The following is a 17,727-nucleotide window of genomic DNA, read 5'->3' as shown; positions in this document are numbered from 1 at the left end:
GCACCCCTCTGTACTCCTGACCCTCTCTGCTTGGCTGCAGCCAGACTCTGCTCTGTGCACCCTTGCCACCCTGCAAACTGCCTGTCCAGTTGCGATTGGCCCAAGAGCATCCTACCCCTCAAGGTGGGCACAGGGGCGCCTAGACGGAGCGAGGACCCCAATGCTCCGTCACGCCTTCGCTCCACCACTGACAGAGGCCAACCTATCAATTTCCTGCTGCAATTCCCAGATGGCTGGGGATCCCGCCTGCGTGTAGGGGTCCCAGCCCACCGCCCTTTCACTCCCTCTCACGACATCATACTCATCCCTTCCTGAAAAGCCATTTTAATTAGCTTACACAGCAGCAAAGAGGGAGCCGTGGGCGATGAACCCGATGGGCTGTGCTTTAGAAACCGCCAGGTCTCTCTCGGGGCTCTGAACAGGACTAGCAGCAGTTCTATAAGAGGCCCCAGGCCTCTGACCGCAAAGGCAGAGAAAAGCCAGCCCCACAACGCCGCTGGCGAAGCGGTGGGCTACACGTGTTCGGCAGACGAGGGTGGTGGAAGCGAGGAGTGTGGACTCACACGAGGCTCTCAGAGATTCCATCCTGCAAGACCTCTGGCCAGGGCCGTGTTTAAGTCTGGGTCAGGCAGAGTTCCGAAAAGCCGAGAGGTCTGGCCAGCAAGCCCCAGAGGGAGGGCAAAGGCACTGGGGCAGATGCAGCCAGGGACAACACGCACTGGGAGCTCAGGCTGCAACATCCCTTGCAAACAAAGCCATCCACGTAGCTCAGAGGCCTTGGTCTCCACAAAGCCTCTGTCTCAGCCAAGCACAACGGGCATCTCCCAGGCCACAAATGAGAGCCAAAGCACCAGCCCTGTCCCACAGCAGCATGGGGATGGATGGGGGGCTGGGTCAGCATGGGGACCGGACCATCCTCAGCTAGTGGCAGTTCTGACAGCTGGGGTGGCAAGGAACCCCGTTCACCCGGCAACGGCAGCCCCCACTGGTGTCTCCTGGGCCCTAGAGGATGGGGAGGAGAGAAGGTCATGGCGGTGAAAACAGTGCCCCCGCCCCCAGCCCGCCCCGCTGCTCCATCACACCCTCAAAGCCCTGCACACCCCCACTCCGGCCCTTCGCTCGGGCAGGGCCGCCTGCCACGAATGGCTTTCTTGGCCTCAGCTACCTGGCAGAGGCAGTCAGTTAAGATCTTTCTGGGCTCCCACAGCACCCCTAATTACAGGGTCCCAGTCTATGCTCCCCTAGACCCAGAGCAGGCAAGGGACGTGATGGCTCTCTGCAAATCCTGGGTGGGTCAGCACGTTGGCAGCTTAAGAGACGCTCCCTCTGCCTCCGTCCGTCCCGGGGTCCACCTGGATACAACTACGAGCCCCCGACCCCAGGAACTCAGCCCTGATAAACACAGCTGCCTTTGGCGGAGCCCTTCCCTTGCATGCTTTCATTTGGTTTTGAGGACAAGCCTGCAAGACGCCTGCCATCATCTCCATTTCACAGATGAAGAAACCGAGGCTCAGAACAGCCTAACCACACAGCCGGCGTGCACCAGAGCCGGGGACCCGCTCTGCCTCTGAGCCCAGACTGAATCCTCACTCACTGCCCTCTAGGGTGCGGTCAGCAAACTTTTTCTGCAAAGTGCCGCTTCCATCAGGTGTCTGGGGCCATCGGGCCTCGGCCTTTGTAGTGCAAAAGCGGCCACGGACGGTACACAATGAATGCACGTGGCTGTGCTCCCAGAACACGCTGCTTGTGGACGTGAAACTCGCGTCTCGCATCATTTTCATGTGTCACACCAAACAAATTCTTTTCTCGATACTTTTCAACCATTTAAAAAATGTAAAAACCGTCCTCACTTTACAAACCGGATGGATCCGGCAGGGAGTTGGATTTGGCCCAGGGGCTGTTCCCCACTCTGGGCGCCTCCCCATCATGCTCCCCAGCCTCTGCTTCCCCCTGTCCGCCCCCAAGACTCACCCCAGGCCCCCAGCGTGGGCCCTTGGTGACCCAGCAGATTTCGGTGTGGCAGACGGTGCAGCGGATCCAGTCACAGCCGTCCTTCTTCTGCACCACGATGCGGCACTGTGGGCAGTGCATGGCCTCGCCCTGCTGCAGCATGGACTGGGGCACGGCAGGTGCCAGCCTTCAGCCAGGCTGGGGCGGCTGCCGGCCAGAGCCCTCCCTGACCCCTGGCCCACCGCAGGGACAAACCGGCTGGCCCTCTGGGGGTGTGGGGTCACTCTCCTACGCTCTTCTGCCTTTTGTAGACGTGCTCCCCACCGCTCACCCCCTGACCGCTTGTCCTAACCAGTCCCGCTTCTGGATGGCAGTGACGCCAGAAAGGGGTCGGAGCCTCTGTCCAGGGCTGTATGAACCACAGCCCTTTCTGAGAACCGAGAAGCCCCCAACCCGCGGACCGAACCCTCCCAGAACCCAAATCCCCAGGCCTCAGCCTTGACCCTGCCTCACCCTGAGCATCTCTGTTGTCTGCCTGGCGGCCACATCGTTCTGGGCCCGCAGGGCCAGGTCGTCCTGGTACTCCTTGCAGTTCATCTGCTCGTGGATGGCCTGTGGCGGGCGAGGGGCTCGATGTGAGAAGGCTCCAGACCAGTCTGGAGAGACCAGAGACGGGCATCGTCTCGTCTGGTCTCGAGACCAGTCTCGTTAGGGGTCAACCACTGAGACGATGAGGGCGGGGAGCGGCCTGAGGTCAGGGTCCGGCAAGACTCAGTCTGGGTTTGGGGTCCGGGCTCAATTCAGGACAGGGGTTGAGCATCAGTCTGGGGTCAGGGGCGGGTTGGTGTGTGACTAGGAGGCCAGGGTCAGGGCTCAGTTTCGGGCCGAGGCTCAGGCTAGGCTGAGGTTCCATCGAGAGCCAGGGCTTGGTCCAAGGGTTAGGCTCAGTTTGGGGCCCGGACCAGGCCCCGCCATCGACATGCGGCTGTCCGTGGTGAAATGACCAGGCTGGGGTCACAGCTCCCTTCCCAGGAGAACAAGCACCGAGGTGCAGTGAGCTCCTAGCAGGACTAGGGTGACTGCACAGCGTGGGCCCCTGTCCCCACCTTACACAGCAGGCAGTTGACATGGAAGCACACTGGGCAGGTAAACTCGTTGACATCATCCTCAAAGAAGCACCATCCCTTACAGTCCGGGGTCTTGCAGTGGTAGCTGAAGGCACTGCGGTTTTCCGCGATGGAAACACCCAGGTCCAGAAATCGCTGGTAATCCTCGGGGGGCAGCAGCTGCCGAGAGGCCACAACCTTGTTTGCTCGGGGTTCAGAACAGCTGACAAGGGCCCTCCCAGCCACCAAATATCCTCCAGGAAGCCCTCGACCCTTGAAGTCCAACCCAGCCCTGCTCAGTGTTTAAAAACTCCATTCAAGGGGCGCCCGGGTGGCTCAGTTGGTTAAACATCCAACTTTGGCTCGGGTCATGATCTCACGGTTCGTGGGTTTGAGCCCTGCATCGGGCTCTGTGCTAACAGCTCAGAGCCTGGAGCCTGCTTCGGATTCTGTGTCTCCCTCTCTCTCTCTCTGCCCTTCCCCTGCTGGCACTCTGTCTCTTTCTCTCTCAAAAATACATAAAAGCATTAAAAAAAAAAAATTTTTTTTTTTAAATAAAAACTCCATTCAAAAAGTGGATTAGAAGTCCTGGAGATGGACAGTGGTGATAGGTGCACAACAATGTGAGTGTACTTAATGCCACAGACCTGTATACTTAACATGGTAAAAATGGGGGGAGAAAAGAAAAGAAAAACAGTAAAAATAGGAAATTCTGTTATGTATATTCTACAATTTTTTTTTAAAAAAAGGAAAAATGAACAAAAATAATAACCAGCAATGCTGGCGAAGATGTGGTTAAAATAGTATCATGGTACATCACACTGGGAGACAGCCGTGTGGCAATTATGTTTCAACAAAACTTCTCTGACCCTTTAGGACTCACTCCCCATCTACAGGTTCATCCCAAGAAAATAATGTACAAGAAGAGACACCATTCAAAAAGTTCTTGAAGCATTCATTACAAACTGAGAAACTGGAATTATTAAGAGAAGAGATATAAGCAGGATACATGCCATAGAGATTTATAATAATCCTCAGAAAAGTTCTATAGCAACATAGCAAAAGGTGTATCTATGCTGGTCACAAGTAAAAATCATGCCTACATTCCCCATGTTGATTGGGGGCTGGTTACGAGAGTTACGTCTGTCAAAATTCACCCAAATGCATGCTTACAATGGGCGCTTTTTATTGCCTGCAAAGTTCACCTTAGTAAAGCTGATTTAAAAAGGAATAAAATCATGTCTGCCCACAGACACCAAGGGAAACGGAAAAAATGTATCCGGGGATTTTCTGGGATGCGGGGGTTGTGGGTGACTTTTCTCTTTGATTTCTGTTCCGGTTCTATGTGGTTTAGGCATGTTTTTTGTAAAGATAAACTCCACTGCGTCACCCTGCTGATCTCTGCCCCTTTCTCCCTCTGCCACACCTGAGCATTCTGAGTCTTGGGTCAACTCCCAAGGCCTCTGGGGAAGCACGGGGCCCTGCGGCCCCCTGGAAGGAGCTCTGGCCCCATCACAATGCCCTTGGCAGGGGTGGACCTCAAGGGAAAAACCCCTGGATGATGACTATGGGTGCCGGGACATCTGGAAGGACCCTATGTCTGGGGGCCTTTCCAGGCCCGAGTGAGAAAGCCTCAGCAACCACCCAGAGCCGCCCTTCCCCAGTGCCCCACAGACAACAGATAAAAATGAGGCTGTTCTTGGATGTGGGGAGAAGTTCAACAAATTCTACCCTTTCTGCCTCCCGTTTTGGAGCAGAGGTAGACCCCTTGGGCTCCAGGAAATACGTGGTGCAGTCAGGGACGTTCTCGGAAGCAGGCTCCTAAGGGAGAGGCAGGAGGTACAGAGGTCTTACGGATGTGCCTGTGGGGGGGGGGTCTCCCATTTGGACCTCAGCCACTTTGACCCTGCCTCCATGTTTTGGTCTGGGAACCCCAAGATGCCCAATTCTGAGAAGGCCAGTCCCGAGCAGTTTAAACACCACGAATCAGGCCCAGCAGTCGATTTTCCAGGTGGGGAAATGGAGACTCCAAGAAGGGTGGGATCTTGATGATAATCATAATAGTAACAGCGAACACACTCGTGCAGACGTGTGCAGCACCGGAATGGATTGCTGAAGAAAGGGCCCTGATTTATTCGTGTCTCCCTGACTCCACACCCTTGGATGGTGCCCTCGCGGGGACTATGGGCTCGAGCATGCTCACGGGGATGGCAGCAAGTAAAAAGAGCAGACGCGTGGCAAGCACTCTTGCACTGGAGCTCCCTGCTGGCTGCTCCGGGGCACCCTGGAAGCCACCAGCCCGGGAGCAGGCCTTGGCCAGCCTGCCGGTGGGTGACAGAGCACAGCGGAAACAGGCCCAGCCGCCCCGCCATTGCAAATAAGGCCATCATAAATCAGCCCGTGACAGCTGATCCACCGGCTAAACCCACATGGGACCAGCCAGGCCCAGCTGGAGCTAGAAGAATCATCTGGCTAAGTCCAACCCCGATGACTCACTTGCAGACTCGTGAACTAAATAAACAGTGGTTGTTTGAAGACACTACGTCTGGGATAACTTGTCAGGCGGCAAAAGCAAACGGATACGAGGGCTCACCCATTACTCTGAAGTCTTTTATACACACACTCTACTATATTCTTCGCAACCTTCAAAGAAGCTAACTGCGACCCTAGCTGAGATGAGAAAACCAAGGCACGGGGTGAGGATCTGACCGGAGGTCACCCAGGCCAATGGCCCCAGAATTTCCCCATTCTAATGGCTCTGCTGTCTTTCCTTCCCAAGAGTGCTTTCTTTACCACCTACTTCCCCCAAGTCCCGTCCTGTTCACTGCTTGGCCCTCAGCAGCCCACACAGAAGGCTCCGGATAAATGTGTGCTGAGACTGGTGCCCCCAACCCCATCCCCACCTGCCAGCTCAGGGTGCGCCCTCCACCCCTGGCCTTACCGCCCGGATCTCCCTCTCCAGCAGCTTGCCCGAGCACGAGTACGTGTTGTCAATGAAGGGGCAGGAGACCTCGGCCTCCTGGCTGTTGCGGATGGTGCCCTGCAGACACTCCCTGGAGGGGGTGAAGGGCGGGAGGGGGAGGTTAGGGTCATCTGAACCCCATCCACCTGGATTCCACCCCTCACGTAGTGAGGCCTGACCCCAGGCGGGCTTCTCTTCAATTCCCCTCTTCCTTCATATCCCTCCCATAAACCCATCTCCAAAGCGTCCACTTCTGTGCACCCCACAGCCACCCCCATTGCTCTGGTCCAGGCCCCCATCACTCCTTGCCGGAGCAGAGCAGAAGCATCCTTCCTGGGTTCCCTGGGCCCACCTCGCCCTCCGACACCATTCCCAACACACTGGCCTCCAGATCCGCCCAGAACAAACCTGCTCGCCTCACTACGGCTCACAAGAGCCCTGAGGACTTGCCCTCTCGAACTAATCTCTCGGTCCATCTCTGCTCCAGCCACACTGACGCCTGCTTGGCCACAGACAGGCCAGGCACACCGCTGCAGCAGACCCTCCGGTCTCTGCTCAAATGCTACCCCCTTAGGGGTTCTCCTGACCTGCTCCTGGAGCAGGGCCCCTGTTCTTTGATCAGAATCCACTAATCACAATCCGCTGGTGCTTAGCATTTGACACAATTTACAATTCCATCAGCGATTAGTCGATTAATATCAGACTCTCTCCACCGGAACGTAAGCTCCAAAGAGGCAGGAACTGAGTTTCTTTGTTCCCTCCTGGATCCCCAGGCCTAGCACAGTCCCTGGCACCCAGGGGCCGTGCGAATGTCCGCTGCGTGAAGGCGGACATGGTCTGCACAGCCCAGGACCGGTGGCCTGGCGGAGCCTCAGAGAAGGACGGTCTGCCCACCAGCCAGGCGGAGAGCGGGGCTGGCTCAGTCTGCCGGCGCTAGGGCCTCAGTGCCCTTGGCTGGGCCTGCCGCAGAGAGCGGCAAAGGGCGCAGGCTCTGGAACCAGAATGCCTGAGCAGTGTGGCCTTGAGCAAGCGGCTGGCCTCCGAACCTCACATTCCCCCTCTGCAAAATGGGGAGACAGCGCCTACCTCGCAGGTTTTTGTGAGCGTCCAATGAGATGTAAGCGCACAGGCCCCACCCACTCTCAGCCCTCCGGTAATCGGCGGCTGCGACAAACGCTGCGTTGCTGGGGGTGGGGTTGGGGGCCGCACCTGCAGAAGGCGTGCAGACACTCACGCAGCACCACGGCATCGCCGGGCGCCAGCACCAAGTAGCACACGGGGCACTCGGTGGGCTCGGTGTTCAGCACCAGGCTCCTCTGATCCAGCTGGACGTGTTGCAGGTAGTTTCCCTCCTGCTGCTGCTGCTTCCGCTGGGCACACGGGGCGGGGCCGCGGGGCGGGTCAGGGTCTCGGGGGAGGGTCAGACCAGGAAGGGGGCAGGACCAGGGGGGCCAGGTCAGACCCCGGAGGCGGGGCAAAGCTGGGGGAGAGTCAGGATCCCTGGGTGGGGGTGGAGGTGGCCTGGCAGTGGGCGGGAGACGAGATGATGGGAAGGATGGGGCCAGGGCAGGAGAGGAGGCGGGGAAGCCAATGACAGGAGGCGGGCCAGGCAGAGGCAGGTTGGAGCTGCAACCAGGGGTCAAGCCACGAGAGGGAGTGATGGCAATAGTGAAGGGAAGGAGCTAGGGTCTGAGGGGGGTAGTCTGGGGGTCTTAAGAGGGTTCACATCCCCGCCCAGAAGCAGGGCGGGGGGTCACAGAGTGGGTCAGGGGTATGGGGGTGGTGATAAAGCTAGAGAGCAAAGCAAGACCGGAGAGAGGACGGGGTCTGGGCCAAGGTTGTAGGTAAGACCACGAATGAGGTCACGGCTGGGGTGGGGCAAGGGCAGCACTGGGTCCGAGGAGAAAGCAGGTGGGGGGCATCCAATCAGAATGGGGGACACTCAGGGTCTGGCATCTGTGTAATCAGGGCTTGTGTCAGGATCGGGGGGCATAACTACGGAAGGGGCAGGACAGAGGGCGGGGCCAATCTTACAGGGAGCAGTGAAGGGCCCGGTCCAGGCTCCTAGGAAGTCAGGGGTGAACCCCAACAGGGAGGGAGGGGGTCGGGAGTAGCAGGGTCCAGGGTGAGGTCATGTCTAAGTGGAGCAGTAACTATCACAGGTGGATAAGGGGAAGGTGGATACGAGCGTGGTCGGAAACAGGGTGCGGGAGTCACAGCCTGGGGCAGTCGTGTGCACAGTGGGTGTGTGTCAAAGCTAGGGGCGGAGCCACAGCCGAAGTGGGGGCGGGGCATGTGATCACAGCCTGGGACCCGGGTCTCAGCACTTAAGACCTCCAGGAGAGGGCGGGCCACAGTCAAGTGCGGGGTCAACAGCAGCGGGGGGGTCAGGAGGGGGCAAGGCAGCCACGGGGTTGGAGCGGCAATGCGGAGGTGCCTCCCGTCCCACCGTACGCCTCCCCGCCCGGTCCACAGGTGTTTGGTCCGAGGCCGCCGCGCCCACCTGCTGGTACTGGCGCAGCGCCTCCTCCTCGCCCGCCAGGCGCGCTCTCTCCTCCTCGTCCGGCTGGTACGAGGCGGGAACCTGGTAGGCCTCAGGCCGCGCCCGGCAGCACATCTCGCAGCCAGGCCTCGTGGGCTTGTTAATGAAGGTGCAGCCGGGGCACTGCCAGCCCACCTGGGGGCAGAGTCGGAGGGTGTGGGGCTGAGCACCGCGCGGGGAGGGGTCCGGGAGCGTGGAGGCGCAGTCGGGGGCGGGGCGCGCGGTCAAGGGCGCGCGCGGAGGTGGGGGCGGCTTACCGGCGGGGGTTCGGGCGCGGCTTCGGGCTGGCCCCGCCCCGGCTCCTGAGGGGCTCCGGGCTTGGTGGGGGCTGGCTCCAGGGGGCCCCGGGGCTGAAGCGTGAGGTCCTTGAAGCCCAGATCTAGGGAGGAGGATTTAGGGCGTGGCAGATCCACGCAGCCCACTTGGCGCACATTCTGTGCCAGCCGCGCGCCCCGCACAGCTCCGCTCCTCGGTCCTCTCCCTCCTCCCTGGGGGAGTCTCCAGCTCGGTTCGCCAGGTGAGCCCAGACCTGGCTGAGTGTCAGGCTCCCACAAAGTCAGAGTCCCTCCTCCACCCGTGAATGCTCCCGCGTGCTCCCGGCTTAAAACCCCGCCGCCTAAAGACAGGCCTCCTATGCTCAAGTTATGCACCTAGAGGGACAAACACTTCTGTCCTGCTCCTGCTAAATCCTGAATCTGCATCCATTCATGAAGGGCCATCGGACAGAAAAGCGGAAAACAAACAAACAAACAAAAAAACTGGCTGGAGTCTTCAAGTATCAGGACAGTCACAGGAAGACTAGGGCACCAAAGACTGAAAGACCCTGGGAGACACGACGCCACGGCCAGGTCTCCTGCTATAAAGGACATTAGTGAGACAACTGGTCAAATCTGGGTAACATGTGTGGATTAGATAACAGTACTTTATCATTGTTGGTTTCCTAAATTTGGTAGCTGTATGTGGTAATGTAAGAAAATGACCCTATTTTAAAGAAAATGCACACTGAAATTTTTAGGGGAGAGGGACATCATGTCTGCACTTCAGAACCGTTCAGAAAACAGAAGTATTTATGCATATAAAAACAGTTGTGTATAGAGAATGATAAAGCAAAGCAGTTGCGGTGAAATGTTAATATTTGGGGGAATACACGCAAAAGGTCCTTGGGAATTTGTTATGCAATTCTTTGTACAACTTTGCAACTTTTCTGTCTGTCTGAACTATTTCCAGATAAAAATTTTAAAAACTGAGAATAAATGCTATCATTATCATGGTATCCAATTTACAGATTTAGAAACTGAGGAGTGGAGACAGGAAGGGACTGGCCCAAGGTCACACAGCTGATAAATGCTGGGGCCGGGGGCTGGACTCAGCCCCTCTCCCCCAGACCACCGGCTCCAGAAATGGCTCCCTCCTGGGGTGTCCTTTGTGCACTATGGATAAGGTCCTCCTGGTGAGAGTTCCTGACCAAAAGTCCACGGACTCTGCTCCCTCTTGCCCTGCGACCTCAGGTGAGTCCCGTGCCACTCAGAGGCAGAGTCTCACCTTCCAGCATCCGCAACTGCCTCTCCCGCTGCAGCTCCTGAGGGTTAAGTGAGGTGTTGCAGGCTGACAGCAGGTAGAGGTAGGCGCTGTCCCCATTCCGCCGCACCCCATGGGAGTGCAGGGTTTCCTGGTCCCGGGCCAGCCGCTGCCCAATGACCCACTGCTGTAGGACGGGTGGAAAGCCGTAGTCCAGGAATACCTGGCGGGGACACGGAGAGAGGGAGAGGGGAAAGGGAGGACCAGAGTAAAGAGAAGTGGACGTAAAATGGGAAGCGTCTGCCCTGATGTTTCGCTTTCGTGTACCCCCTCCACTTCCGCCTGCACCCCCCCCCCCCAACTCACCATGTCCTTGAGGGAGGCCACGGTCATGTCCGGACGCACTGTGAGCCAGATGGTGACTGTGTGCATCTGAGCATCCTCCACACTCACCCACAGCCTGCGGAGAAGGTCACAGGTCCAACCTCAGCCACCAGCTGCTGGCACGTACCTGTCTGCACGCTTGTGCACGCAGCTGCACGTGTACATATACACGCGCACGCGCCCACAGACGCCCAGTCTGGGTTAGGGGGCCTTTCCTGGATTCCCGCAGCCCTGTGCTTCCTCCTGAATCAGAACCCGCTGCTTAAACCCCTGCGGTGGCTCCACGCTCTTCTGAGAATCCAATCCGGACTCACTGCGGCACACGGGGGCCTCCGTGATCCGGGCCCCTCCCTACTCTCCAGCCTCCTGTCATTCCCTCCTTTGCTCTTTAGCCAAACCACCAATCGTTGTTATTTACTATATGCCATGATGCTTCACGTGTTACTATATAATGTTATATATATATATATATATATATATATATATATAATGTTATTTACTATATGCCACGATGCTTAATATGTTTCTTTTTAAAATTTTTTTAAACATTTATTTATTATTGAGAGACAGAGCATGAGCAGGCGAGGGGCAGAGAGAGGAGGAGACACAGAATCCGAAGCAGGCTCCGGGCTCTGAGCTGTCAGCACAGAACCCGATGCGGGGCTTGAACGCACAAACCGCGAGATCGTGACCTGAGTCGAAGTCGGACGCTTAACCGACTGAGCCACCCAGGCGCCCCAGCACTTAGTATGTTTTAGCCCATTTAATCCTCTCCACAAACCCAGGAGGCAGACACTGTTGTCACTGCTGTTTTACAGATAAAAACACGAGGCACGGACAGGTTACGCTCAGGTTACCAAGTAACACTGAGACTGTGAGAGGCAGGACTTCAACCCAGTGTTGTTCCAGAGAAACACCAGCTTTCTCAAGGAAGGACCCTTCAACATTTCTGGAAGGTCAAAAGCATGAAAGGGAAGGGCTACGATGAAAAAAACCAGAACTGGATCCCAAAGGAAACAGACACATCAGAGCACAGAACAAGAACAGCAAGAAATAATCAGTAAATGAGGACGAGTTCCTGGAAATGTACAAAGTGACTCCGGACTAACCTAACCTTTAGATCCAACTACAAGTTCACAAGAAAAACTGGAGATACTTAAATGACACCCCGAGGTGGCAGTTAATAAATCCAGCATGTGGGGGAATTCTGGAGGTCCAAGACCAAGGTTCTTAAATTAATGGCATAAAAATAAAGAGGAGGAATTAAAAAGACAAGATTAAGAAAGGATACATGTCGGGGCGCCTGGGTGGCTCAGTCGGTTGAGCGTCCAACTCCAGCTCAGGTCATGGTCTCGCAGTTCATGGGTTCGAGCCCCGCATCGGGCTCTGTGCTAACAAACAGCTCAGAGCCTGGAGCCTGCTTCGGATTCTGTGTCTCCCTCTCTCTGCCCCTTCCCTGCTCATGCTCTGTCTCTCAAAAATAAATAAATGTTTAAAAAAAAAAAGAAAGAAAGAAAGGATCCGTGTAGATCTTCTCTGGCTCCTAATTGGAATAAGCCAACTATAAAAACTGTCAATGAGATAATCAGGGAAATTATACTATAAACTGTATTAGGGGATTTTAAGGGATTATTCTTAATTTTTTAGATGTGATAATGGTATTGAGGTTAATAAGCAAGTCATAGGGAGGTCATGTACAGGCATGGTGACTATCGTTAACATTTCTGCCTCATGTATCTGAATACTGCAGGCAATAAATCCTAAAAGCTCTCATTGCAAAAAAAAAAATAATAATAAGGGCAGCTGGCTGGCTCAGTTGGTAGAGCATGTGACTCTTGATCCCAGGGTGGTGAGTTCAAACCCCATGTGGGGTATAGAGAATACTTAAAAAAATAATACTTAAGTATGTGAGGCAATGGATGTTAACTTACTGTGTTCATCACTGCACAATTACACACATGTACCAAGTCATTACGTTGTGCATCTAAACTGGTTCTGAGACTCGATTTCCAACGTGTGGATGGGAAGAGGGAGGCTCCTGCAATTCTCAGGCACCAGCAGGGCGTCCTCCATTTCAACTCAATTCTGACCCGATCTACCCAGAAACAGCAGCAGTGTCCGCAGCTTGCGGGCTCAGTCCTACGAGACCGCCCCCTCTCAAATGGCAGTCGTAAGCCGGTACTGAGTCATCAGATACAGAATCGGGAGTTCCAACAGTCCACTCCTGGGATTCCATTAATTTGCTAGAGCAGTTCACGGAACTCAAACATTTTGCTTACGAGACCACTGGTTTGTTATGGAAGGACATAATTCGGGGACAGCCCGATGGAAGAATATGGAAGAGATGCACAGTGCGAGGCACACCATCCGGGAAAGGGTGGTAGCTTCCCTGCCCTCTGGAGTGCTCTAGCGTCCCCAGATCTCCACGTGTTCACCAACCCAGAAGCTCTCTGAACCCCGCCCTTTTCAGTTTTTATGAAAATCTCATTACATAGGCGTGACTGATGAAACCATTGCCACTGGGGACTGATTCTACCTCCAGTCCCCGTCCCCTCCCAGGAGGTCAGGGGGATGGGACTGAACACTCCAACCCTCTAATCACACTGGCTGGTTTCTCTGGTGAGCAGCGGCCCCCATCCTTAAGTGATCTAGGGAGGTTCCAAAGGTCACCTCATTTGCACAACAAAAGGCATCTTTACCACTCAAAAAACGTAAGAAGTTCCAAGGAGCTCTGTGCCAGGAAAGGACAAAGACCAAGAAAATATTCCTTATTATAAATCACAATATCACAACACCTTAAACTAATACAATGTCCTGTGTCCATTATAGCTCGGTAAAACTCAAAAAGAAGATTGAGCACGAATGTTCACAGCATCATTATTCACGTTAGCCCCAAAGCGGGAAAACCCCAAATGTCCATCAAATGATTAATAGAGAAAATGTGGTATATTCGTACAATAGATTACCATCGAGCAACAGAAAGGAATAAAGTTCTGATACGCGCCACCACACGGATGAATCGAGAAAACGTGATGCTAAGTGAAAGAAGCCGGACACAAGAGGCCACGTGCGGTATGATTCCATTTCTGTGAAATGTCCAGACTAGGCAAGTCCCTGGAGATAAAAGATTCGCAGCTGCCTAAGGCTGGGGTTGGGGAAAGGGAGGGAGATGAGCAGAGACTACAAATAAAAGCACGGACCGGGGTCCTTTACAAGGTGATAGAAAGTTACTAGGCAGCAATGAAAAAGCAGGTGGGGGGGGGAAGATAAGCACCACGATTCACTGAGTGACATGCGCCAGGCATTGTGCTAAGCATTCCGAGAGCCATTCAGTCTCCTGGGGAAAGATGACCAGCCTCCGTTCTCCCTTGCCTCTACTTGCTAACAGAAACCCTGAGTTCTAGTTGGATGCCTGGTCGTGTTTCGCAGCCTCCCTTCAAGCCGAGCGTGGCTGTGAGAATACCTTCTGGTCCACAGGAATTGAGTGGAAGAAGTGTGTGCAACTCTCTGAGCTGTGCCCTCAAGGGTGGGAGCGGGGGTCCCTCTTCCCTTCTGCAGAGGCCGCTTTTGGCCAACAGGCTTGAATGGCAACTTGAGTAAGACAGACAGAAGGGGCCACATCACCGCGCTGAATGCAAACAGGCTCATTAAGCGACCCACCTCGAAATATCCCTAAGCCCCCGCTGACAAAGGGGTCACTCACACCAGGCACAGTGGCCAAAAAAGGGGAAACTCCAAACGTCCCCATATTTTCTCATTCTCCCCTGTAGCTCTAGCCCTCCACAGACAGTCCCTGCTTTGCTGTCCTGCCCACCGCTCCCTGGTGATGTCTTCAATACAGTTCTATCTCTTTTGTTCTGCGCCTGCACAGCCAGCTTCTACCCAATTGGGTCGCCCCGCATTTGGGGGCCCCCATCTGGCTGGGAGACACCACACCTTCCTCCCTACCGGCAAGAATGCTGATGGGATGGCCGGAGCTGGAACAGCCATTTTAGACCATGAAGCGAACTGCAGAATGGAGCCCATGAATGGCAGAGCAACAAGACAGAAGCCTGACTCTCCGGGGACCTACAGGAAGCACAGCCCCCACATACAGACTGCCTGCCATCAAATTTATTTATGCCACCGTTACTATGTTTTTTCTGTTATATGAGGACTAACATTCTATATGTGTTGGTTTTTTTTTTTAATGTTTACTTATTTTTGGAAGAGAGAGAGACAGAGCACAAGCAGGGGAAGGGCAGAGAGAGAGGGAGACACAGAATACCCAGCAGGCTCCAGGCTCTGAGCTGTCAGCACAGAACCCAACACCGGGCTCAAACTCGCAAACCACGAGATCGTGACCTGAGCCGAAGTCGGACACTTAACCGACTGAGCCACCCGGGCGCCCCGAGGACTAACATTCTAACACACCTTCTAACAATCCTATGAGATGGCTTACTAGTATTGCCTCATTTTTAAAATCAAAAAACCTCTGAAAATTCTGAGAGGTGAAGTGACTTGCTATAGATCTCACAGTGGATGACAGACACAGCTCGGGTTTGAAGCTAGGTCTCCTGACACCAGAACCTGCCATTAAGAAGAACTGGCGAGAGGGGAGCCTGGGTGGCTCAGTCGGTTGAGCGTCCGACTTCGGCTCAGGTCATGATCTCGCGGTTCGTGAGTTCGAGCCCCGCGTCGGGCTCTGTGGTGACAGCTCGGAGCCTGGAGCCTGCTTCGGATACCGTGTCTCCGTCTCTCTATGCCCCTTCCCCGCTCATGCTCTGTCTCTCAAAGATGAATAAACATTAAAAAAATTTTTAAAAGGAGAATAACCGGCAAGAATATACTGCGGCCCACTGGGTTTCAGGAAGCCCTAAGACCTAGGCCAGTCGTGCCCTCCTCACCTGATGTCCTGTGTTGGGGAGACCTCAGGCTTCAGTTGCACACTCAGGGGCACCCGTTGCTCTGCCAGCCAGATGGCACACTGCACTGCCACGTGTTCATCCCCGCCTGCCACTGCTCGGGTGAGTCTCAGGGCCATCTCCTCGGCTGAAATCCAGTACAATGGAAGCAGGTTAGCACACGGTTTATTTTCCAGGAGCTGGGGGAGAGGGAGGTGGTGGTCCCTTGCACCTACTGCTTCCTCTGTCTCCCTGGTGAACTCCTACATATCCTTCAGCACCCAGCTTAAAAGTCCCTTTCTCTGATACTCCCCATTCCCCCTCCCTGTTCATGTAGTTCTATTTGTCCTTCAGACTCCCAGGCCCCCAAACTTCCATTCATTTATGTGACAAGGATTTACTGAGCTCCTACTGTGTACCAGCCACTGTCCCAGAAACTGGGATTCGGCAGTGAATAAGATAAACGGGTCCCTGTGCTAATGGACCTCCCGGCCCAGCAAGGAGATAGACAACAGAAAAAAATTCAGGTTGTGATCCACGCTGGCAAGGAAATAAACAGCATAAGGAGATCAGGGAAGGCCTCTAGGAGGAGGGGACACTGAAGCTGAGACCAGGAGAAGCTAGATGTGTCCAAACCCAGTTAGGGAAGAGTATTCCAGGTGGAGAGAAAGGTCAGGGCAAAGGTCTTGAGCCAGAAATGATTGGATGGGAACAGAAAGAAGCCAGTGGGGCTCCATCAGAATGAACAAGGGGGTGAATGGGGTAAGACTGTGAGGTCAGTGAAGCCAGAAGGGAACTGTGGGCTAACCGAGGGCTCTGGCCTAAGAACACAGAGGGACACAGGGTGGGTTTTGAGCAGGGTGATGACATGACCTGACATGTTCTACAATGCTGGGTGGAGGGGGGCAAGAGGGGGCGCAAGGACCCCTGGTATTTAGGTCAACTGAGATCTGTCTCCTGCACCAGCCTGAGAGATCTCCTGTGTTCTCTGGGAGCTCTCCACCCCCATCACAACACAGTGCTGGCTCGTGGTGGCCTCAGGGACACACCATAGTTGAAGGACCAGCCCCTGGAAGCAACCAGGCCCCAAAGAAGGAAACTGAGGGGCAGGTGGATAGAGGGAGGGTGCGGTTAAAGCCACCTTTCCCACCCTTCAAGGCAGGGGAGGCCAGGTCCTGCTGGGGCCCACCGCCTAAAGGAAGTTTCCCAGCCGCTTCCAGGCTGTGCCCACCTTTCTTGGTCTTCTCGTCCATCTGGCGTGGTTGAGCCCATGCCCCCAGGCGGGGGCAGCAGCTGCGGAGAAATGCTATCCCTGGGTCACCTGGGAGAGGGCGGATGACCACAAGTAATTCAGTCCCGGCCGGTAGCCTCCGGCCTGGCCCGAACCCTCTTTATGCCTTGGTGTCCCCGGATGGAATCGGGTAACATCACAAGCACCGGAGACCGGGTATGGGAACCGGCTGGGACCCTGCGTGGGAGATGAAAGGGCAAAGGGCACCGAGCCAAGCCCACAATGGGCGACAGAGGAAGCAGAACAGACCTGGTGCAGGGATGAGGGTGACGCCGCACAGCCGGGCGCTGTTAGTCCCTGGGGAGGGCCCTCCCCCCAACTTCTCGCTTCTGGGAACACCCCTGGCGCCGAGGATTGCAGCCACACTCCCTCCCCTGCGGGGCGGCCCCAGACAGTCGGGAGGGGAGGGGAGCAGCTACAGCGAAAGGGAAAGTGAAAGTGGAGGCCCCGGAAGTGGGGCAGCAGACTGTCGGGACATCCGGACACCCTCCCCCCCAACCGCCCGGCACACCCGGCGGCGACTGGCACCTACGCAGTCCGCGGCGGCGCCCGCCCTGCGCCGGGGTCGCGATGGTCCAGGGTGCTCAAGGACCTTGACCGGGGTGACCCCTGTTGGGCTGATCCGGGACTCCCCGACCCTCACTCACCCGGCAGGCCGCGCCCGCACCGCCGCGGGAAGGGGCGGGGGGCGGGTCTGGAGGGGAGGGGCGGGGCAGTGGCCGCCGGGGGCGGGGATTGGACGGTATGGGGGCGGGGCTCAGCCCTGCATACTCACCCGCAACCAGGAGGGTCAGCCCCATCCTCAGCTCCTTTTGCGAAACACAAACCGAGGCTCTATCCCCATTAGGCTCCTTGCTTCTCCTTTTGGCCCCAACAGGGCCCCAGCCCGCTGCCAGACAGTCCCTAGAGTGTAAATCAAACCGCGTCACTCCTCAAAACACTCCCGGTTCTTCCCAACACTCTCATAGCAAAGTAAAAGCCGAGATCCTCTCCACAGCTGCAAACTGTCTCCCCTCCTCTTACTACTTTAAGCCTAAAAAATAAAATCGCCAGTTATTTTCCAAAAAAAAAAAAAAAAAAAAGGTTATTCA

At 55.5% G+C, this 17,727-nt stretch overlaps 1 protein-coding gene across 5 annotated transcripts; it reads right to left on the bottom strand.

Moving 5' to 3' along the window:
* Positions 1–308: 308 nt before the first annotated feature.
* Positions 309–17,332, bottom strand: RBCK1 (RANBP2-type and C3HC4-type zinc finger containing 1). 5 transcript variants are annotated; one of them, XM_049650988.1, is made up of 13 exons: positions 17,284–17,332; positions 16,577–16,666; positions 15,349–15,493; positions 10,445–10,538; positions 10,103–10,301; positions 8,818–8,939; positions 8,522–8,695; positions 7,228–7,388; positions 5,998–6,109; positions 3,057–3,236; positions 2,464–2,562; positions 1,972–2,115; positions 309–1,002 (listed from the first exon to the last, which is right to left on the bottom strand). In XM_049650988.1, the coding sequence occupies exons 2-13, from the start codon at positions 16,596–16,598 to the stop codon at positions 922–924; spliced, it is 1,533 nt and encodes a 510-aa protein (XP_049506945.1). In that variant the 5' UTR covers positions 16,599–16,666; positions 17,284–17,332; the 3' UTR covers positions 309–921. The 5 variants fall into 5 exon arrangements, with proteins under 5 accessions (XP_049506945.1, XP_049506948.1, XP_049506947.1 ...); XM_049650991.1 differs by having other exon boundaries at positions 1,972–2,076; XM_049650990.1 differs by lacking the exon at positions 17,284–17,332 and adding an exon at positions 17,169–17,273.
* Between the last annotated feature and the right edge of the window lie 395 nt (positions 17,333–17,727).

This window comes from Panthera uncia (assembly GCF_023721935.1).
Source record: "Panthera uncia isolate 11264 chromosome A3 unlocalized genomic scaffold, Puncia_PCG_1.0 HiC_scaffold_11, whole genome shotgun sequence".
NCBI lineage: Eukaryota > Metazoa > Chordata > Mammalia > Carnivora > Felidae > Panthera > Panthera uncia.
Note: the sequence above shows the minus strand (reverse complement) of the source record. Positions and strands in the feature narration are given on the sequence as shown.

Excerpts from the sequence above, each read along its gene's own strand:
- RBCK1 (XM_049650988.1), bottom strand. The coding sequence starts at position 16,598 with ATGGACGAGAAGACCAAGAAAG. Across the intron at positions 8,696-8,817 it reads CCGCGCCCGAACCCCCGCCG|GTGGGCTGGCAGTGCCCCGG; the intron begins GTAAGCCGCCCC and ends CTCTGCCCCCAG. Across the intron at positions 2,563-3,056 it reads TCAACTGCCTGCTGTGTAAG|GCCATCCACGAGCAGATGAA; the intron begins GTGGGGACAGGG and ends CGCCCGCCACAG.